The sequence below is a fragment of the Benincasa hispida genome, chromosome 1 (assembly GCF_009727055.1).
Source record: "Benincasa hispida cultivar B227 chromosome 1, ASM972705v1, whole genome shotgun sequence".
Taxonomy (NCBI): domain Eukaryota; kingdom Viridiplantae; phylum Streptophyta; class Magnoliopsida; order Cucurbitales; family Cucurbitaceae; genus Benincasa; species Benincasa hispida.
Genome location: NC_052349.1, coordinates 67,525,536 through 67,532,238, shown reverse-complemented (window position 1 = coordinate 67,532,238; position 6,703 = coordinate 67,525,536). Strand labels below are relative to the sequence as shown.

Here is a 6,703-nt window from a genome sequence, read left to right as displayed (position 1 = left end):
ATTGTAAAAATTTATTTAAATTTGAAATTCAGTCGGATGAAATTAAAAGTTTTAGAGTAAAAGTTATACCATTTACTAAATTCTAATGTTGATTTTTTTTTCCTTAAAAAATGAGTTTTGAATATTAAAAATATTTAGAAATAAATATAGTGTACAAACATTTACTATTTCATTTTTTTCAAAAAGGTTTATTATTTCATTAAGTAATAAATGTCATTTCCACTCAAACGTATACTAGAGAATTGCTCTCACTTATTCACTTATGAAATTGAATTTAATTTGTATTTTGATCCTTAAAATTAAAAAAAAGCAAGATGTTTGAATTTAATTGAAATCATTTGAATGTAAAAAATAGAGAATAAATACATATAACTAAAATATAGTCGACATATGTTAGTTGTCTCGATGAGCATAACTGAACTGATGTGTTGTTTTTACTATCAACTTTGAAGTCAAATATTCGATTATCTCATCCTACATATTACAAGAAAAAACTTCAAAGATCAAATGTTTAATTCTCTATCTATATATGGTGAAAAAAGAACTTTAAATATCAATTAAAAATTAGATTAAGTATTTGGTATAGTCTAGGTTACATCTCGAAAATGCAACGAGAAAAAAAAAAATAGTAAAAAAAATAATTCTAAAAACTATGGAATATAAATTTAATTAGATTCCTTGTGTGTCAACATCATTAGATGACAGAGCAGAGACAATTCAGCGTTTGGATTAAGCGCTTAGGGTTCACTTTTGCATTCAACGACGTCGTTCAGTTGCGAAGAATCCGAAACCAAAAATAAAAATAAGTTAATTACTTAATTATAAATAAAAAAGAAAAAAAAAAAAAAAGAAAAGAAAAGACAAAGCCCTTTAATAAAGGATTGCATCTGTAAACAATTTGCCATTTCCGCTTCGATTGGATCAAAGCTAGAGAGAGAAACAGAAACAATGGAGTTTTCTATGTTCTTCAATTCGCCTTCATCGTCTTCTTCATCTTCTTCTACAACTATCAACAACCCTAAATTTCTACGATGAAAAACAGATCCCTTTCTCAATTCCACCATCGCTTTCATCTCTCCTTCATCAATTCAATCGGCAACCGATTTTTACTTCTTGATGATGATCTGTCCGGCCTCTTAGCTATCGATCTAAGGCCGTGACGGTGTATCTGTGTTTTTTCCCCGGGATTTTGTGGCTTTGAGTTTTTTCTGTGTTTTTCCCCGGGATTTTGTGGCTTTGAGTTTTTTCTCAATAATTCTAGGGTTTCCCCTCCCCTTTTTGTTTATTTCTGCGCGAAGTTTGCATCATGGAGCCTCGAGTTGGTAACAAATTTAAACTCGGTCGGAAAATTGGAAGCGGATCGTTTGGAGAGATCTATCTCGGTTTGCTCTTCGTTTTTTTTCCCTCTTGGAGTCGTTATGCTGTTTATGCGTCTTCGTTTGTCGCTTTTTTAAATTTGATTTTGCTTTTCGTTTTCGTTTTTTGTTTTTAATTTCAGGTACTAATATTCAGACGAATGAAGAAGTTGCAATTAAGCTTGTGAGTAAATTTTGTAGAATTGGTCTGTTTTTTGCGGCTGTCGTTAAAAATTTATGATATGCTTAACAATATGTCCTCAATATTTTTGGACCATATCATTCTGTCCTGTTATTTTCTTCTTCTTCTTTCTTTTCTCGAAATAGGCATGTATGTGTGTTTGACTATAGTAGTTTACGTGTTAAATAGTATATTTGATTTGGTGGTACTAAAAGTTGAGACAGGATATAATTCAATACCTTAATTTTAACCGAGACCGTAAGTAACAGTATCTGGAAAGTAGAGCTTCCTGAAGGAGGTGTGAAGAGTTTGATTTGTCGAAAGTTCAAAACTTGACGTGGTTTTGGTAGAGTCATAAGGCACCTGAAAAGTTCAAGCAAGTTCGTTTGGTTAGGTATCTGTGTAGAATGAGTCTCCACGTTGAGTTGGTTTTGTTAGAATCTTCATAATGACTTAATGAGGTGATGTTAATCATCAATAATGAGTATTCTCATACAAAAGGTTGATGTTATGTAACACAACTACCCAAGTACTTGGTTATGGCCCTGTGGGTTCAAATTCCATAGTTCTCCCAAGTATACCCCTCTTTTTTTCTTTTTTGGAACGAGAAACGTACCTAGAGAATTCCATTGATAGTATGAAATTTCAAAAGAGGATCTAGCCATAGGAATTACAAAGAACTCTTCCATTCGGTCACGTGGAAGATAAGTCATACAAAGTTGAACAAAAAGGCTAGAATTCTTGCACCAAGTTGAAAGTGATCAATTTATGGGTAGAAAAGTATGATCAAGAAACTCATGCATTTCACCTATCATGGATCAGGTAGTCATTTATCTTGTTATTTTTCAGTATTTAATTTCACGACAGCCTAGCATAATAACTTTCCCATGATAGGATGGGCTGATTAGTTATTCCCTTGGTACTTCGTTAGCTGTTGGCAGGAATTAAGCTTGAAATTAGTTGCAACTTTCTTTTTTGGTTGGATGGACTTAATGACTTTATCAATGCAATTGATTGTTGTTTCCTATAAAATAGTCTTTACAACAATAAGCAATATTTGCATGTCCTGAGGTAGTTCCTATTTCCAGGAAAATGTGAAGACGAAACATCCACAACTGCTGTATGAATCAAAGCTATATAAAATACTACAAGGAGGAAGTAATAAACGTTACTCTTAAGTCTTTAACATTTTCTTGTTTACAAGTTGCACACCTTATTATTCATGTTTGCATACTTTTCTCAATTTGGACAGCTGGAATTCCAAACGTGAGGTGGTTTGGTGTTGAGGGAGATTATAATGTTCTTGTGATTGATTTGTTGGGCCCTAGCCTTGAAGATTTATTTAACTTCTGCAGCAGAAAATTGTCTCTTAAGACCGTTCTTATGCTTGCAGATCAGATGGTAACCGTTTAATTGATTGAGTTCACTCATCTCTATGTCTACCTCATGTTCGTTTTTATGAATGCTTTTTGATATCTTTGCCCTATTTTAGATCAATCGGGTGGAGTTTGTCCACTCCAAGTCCTTTCTACATCGGGATATCAAACCAGATAATTTTCTCATGGGCTTAGGCAGACGTGCAAATCAGGTGTCAATTCTTTAATTTGTTGTAAGGTTTAGCATTCATGTTCTACTTTATTCATCCAATGTCCTGTATCCTTGTTGCCATAGGTCTACGCGATCGATTTTGGTTTAGCTAAAAAGTACAGAGACACTTCAACTCATCAGCACATTCCTTACAGGTTAGTTGTTTATAATTAAATATCGTTGTTGTTTATTTCATATTGGTCTTGTTTCATAGTGGATTTATTTAAATCGTGTTTTATGAAGATCTCAGGTGTTGTCCTGTGGTATAAATTTTATTTTAACTGTGTTTTATGAAGATCTCAATTGTTATCGTTTAATTCATTACTGATTTTGAGCAGTATTGTCTTGTGGCATAAATTTTGTTGGTGGCATGCAAGTTATAGTATATGGTTTCATTGGTGTGCAAGTATAGTACATGGTTTCATTGTTCAAATCTGATATGCCTACTCCTTTCTTGATTAGACAATGCTTTGTTATCATTGAATTAATTGTTAATGTTCTGTAGAACTTCTACTGGGTCTGTATTAATGCTCAAGATACTCTGACACTATGTGTTAGGAAGTTCATGATGTTACTTGGCATGGCTTCCCTTCATTCTGGACATTCATTTAAAAATTTTCTTAAAAATTGTTTTCTAAAATTTATTATAATATTCATTTTCAATTATCCTAGGGTATAATGTAAATGTAAGATTGCTTATTTAATTGTCTTGTTTATATTTTTGATGATATACTTCCATGCTAAGAGGTACGGAGTTAAAGTTGCAGTCTCTTTGTTTCCTTTTTAATTGTCAGTTCTTAGCTATGATAATGTTTCATGAAAAGCATATATACTAATTCTCATGCGGAAGAGAGGTAAAAATGACTCTGTGATCTCTCCACTGTTACATTTTCCGTGTATGGGTCTGTTGGTTTTGATTTGGGGCTTTGAGTTAGATTGTAGGCCTAGTCCTTTATTTGACCCTTCTTGTTGAATGTGTATTAGAAGATACCATCTCCTAGTGTAGGAGGGATGGTATCAATGCTACAAATATATTTATTGTTAAAAAGGCACTTGGCTTTTATTGGTTGATCATGGTAACAATGTCCATGAGTTTGACTAATGTAACCTGCTGACAATTTGCAGAGAAAACAAGAATTTGACAGGAACAGCAAGATATGCAAGCATGAATACCCATCTTGGCATTGGTATCCCTTTTCCCCTTTCCCTCTGTTAGCTTTCTCCTTCCCACAATACACACCTCATAAAGCATAAATTGAGAAGTGAAGGAAGATGAAAGAAACGATATTAGGTCTGTTTCTTCTGCTTCCTTATAATTTTCTTTCTTATTATTCAGAACAAAGCCGCAGGGATGATTTAGAATCACTTGGATATGTTCTTATGTATTTTTTAAGGGGGAGGTAAGTGCTATTGTGTTATCATCTGTGATTCTTTTATTGTGTAATGTCAAATATATAGTGGTAACCTGTCATTTTTATAGTCTTCCTTGGCAGGGACTTAAAGCAGGAACGAAGAAACAAAAGTACGAAAAGATTAGTGAAAAGAAAGTCTCCACTTCTATAGAGGTTAGATTATCCATGTTCGGGTGGCTTCTTGCTAATGATAATTAGTGTCAAATATTATGAAATCCAATTAGATTATACTGACATATTGTACATATTGTTCATCTGCCTTAGGCCCTATGTCGTGGATACCCTACTGAATTTGCTTCGTACTTCCATTATTGCCGATCATTAAGATTTGATGATAAGCCAGACTATGCTTATCTAAAAAGACTCTTCCGTGACCTTTTCATTCGCGAAGGTTTAAATTTTATAATTCATTTTTTTTAAAATTTTAGTGTCTTTATTTTGTTTTAATTTAAATAAAGGTATGCTTTTTCAGGTTTTCAGTTCGATTATGTGTTTGATTGGACCATTTTGAAGTACCAGCAATCCCAGATAACTGCCCCACCTACCCGTGCCATTGTAAGTTCTGGAATGCATACGAGCTTGACCTTTCTCTGTATAGCTATATTGCTCATTTATCCTTAATCCATGTAACATTTTAAACTTTAGGGCGGTGCTGGACCAAGTTCTGGAGTACCTATGGCTGTAGCAAATGCTGATAGGCACCCTGGTATTATTTCTGTTATTTTGGTTTGTCTTGTGTTCCTTGCATCATAATATCTTGCTGCTTGCATATCTCAACTATAAAGTATCTTGAAGGTGGGGAGGAAGGTCGACCACCACCGAGTGGTTGGGTACCAGCTGACCCCTTGCGAAGGAGAAACTCCGGTCCAGTTACAGGCACTGGAAATTTGTCAAAACAAAAACCTCCAGCCACAAATGATCCCGCTGTTGCTAAGGAACCCATAGTGAGTACTTAAATGATTAAATGCTTGTTATGGTGTTCTTTTTTCATTTGTTAACTTGTTATAATCCCCATTCCAGCTACCAAATTCCAATATGATGCGTTCAAGTGGATCATCAAGACGAGCTGCCATTGGTAGCGGTCAAGATACAACCCTTCTCGGATGTGAATCTGACCCATCTCGCCATGCAATTCCAGATCCAAGTTTAGGAGCTGTACACAAAATTTCTAGTGCACAAAGGCATTCCCCTGTTTTACAAGCTGATCAGAACCGTACAACCTCGGCCAGAAACATATCAGGCATCAGGAACTTTGAATCAACTCTTAGGGGTATCGAAAGCCTCCATTTTAATCAAGATGAGAAGGTACAATATTAGCGGTTAACACTTGCGTGCTCGCTATCTATCTGTTTGTAAATACGGTTGGGCGGTTTGTTGTGCTTTCGTTTGTGTTTTTAGGAAAGCAACAGCAGGAACTTGGGAACGAAGAACATTTTAATATCACATAAATTCTAGGAAGAGGAGATTATTACTGTGGGTCAACGAAAACTTGTCAATGAAAGCCATTTATAGTCTTGCCTTAGGTAGTGGCTCTCGTTTGGTCTCTCTCTCTCTCTAATTTATTTGTTGAATACTGTTTTGTTGTATTTGTTTTTGCTATTTGTCTTCGGCTTTTCTTTTATTGATATCCAAATGAACAACGAAATGTGTAATTAGTTGTTATGCTTTGAATTCCTTAGCAACGGTACTTATGCTTTGAATTCCTTAGCAACGGTAATGTGGCCATTTTAAGCCTCCGTGTGATTATCAACACCTTTCTATTTTGGGTCGTCTTCTATATTCTTGTTTACTTATTTATCTTTTTTCGTTTTAATTCACATTTTGTAGCTCTGCAGCTAACTCTCTTTCCGTGCTTAGAAGATAACCTCAAGATTAGAATACAATACATCCTTGGTATAGAATAAGGAAAAAAAAATATTTAGGTGCATTCCAACTCACTTATTTTTTTATATTCTACTAAATTGTTTAATCATAATATGTCACATAAAAATTTTTACTCTTTTTTTCAAATACTTTAATTAATTTTTTATGTGATGAGATTGTGATGCATATGGATTGGTGCATTTTGGGATGAGTTGGTGCTTATAAAATAATAGATAGTCATCAGTCATCACTATATTTTTCCTCAAGTGTAATTATAATTATCAACTAATTATTATCAAGTAACT

The 6,703-nt window shown here is 34.1% G+C and overlaps 1 protein-coding gene across 1 annotated transcript; it reads left to right on the top strand.

Annotated features, from left to right (window-relative positions):
* The first annotated feature begins 881 nt into the window (after positions 1–881).
* Positions 882–6,295, top strand: LOC120082697 (casein kinase 1-like protein 2). Its single transcript, XM_039037978.1, has 14 exons — positions 882–1,382; positions 1,499–1,539; positions 2,625–2,694; positions 2,789–2,937; positions 3,029–3,124; positions 3,208–3,278; positions 4,249–4,310; positions 4,460–4,523; positions 4,604–4,688; positions 4,800–4,926; positions 5,008–5,090; positions 5,181–5,241; positions 5,331–5,479; positions 5,556–6,295. The coding sequence occupies exons 1-14, from the start codon at positions 1,307–1,309 to the stop codon at positions 5,850–5,852; spliced, it is 1,431 nt and encodes a 476-aa protein (XP_038893906.1). The 5' UTR covers positions 882–1,306; the 3' UTR covers positions 5,853–6,295.
* Positions 6,296–6,703: the final 408 nt, after the last annotated feature.

Excerpts from the sequence above, each read along its gene's own strand:
- LOC120082697 (XM_039037978.1), top strand. The coding sequence starts at position 1,307 with ATGGAGCCTCGAGTTGGTAACAAATTTAAACTCGGTCGGAAAATTGGA. Across the intron at positions 4,311-4,459 it reads GAATACCCATCTTGGCATTG|AACAAAGCCGCAGGGATGAT; the intron begins GTATCCCTTTTC and ends CTTATTATTCAG. Across the intron at positions 5,480-5,555 it reads CTGTTGCTAAGGAACCCATA|CTACCAAATTCCAATATGAT; the intron begins GTGAGTACTTAA and ends TCCCCATTCCAG.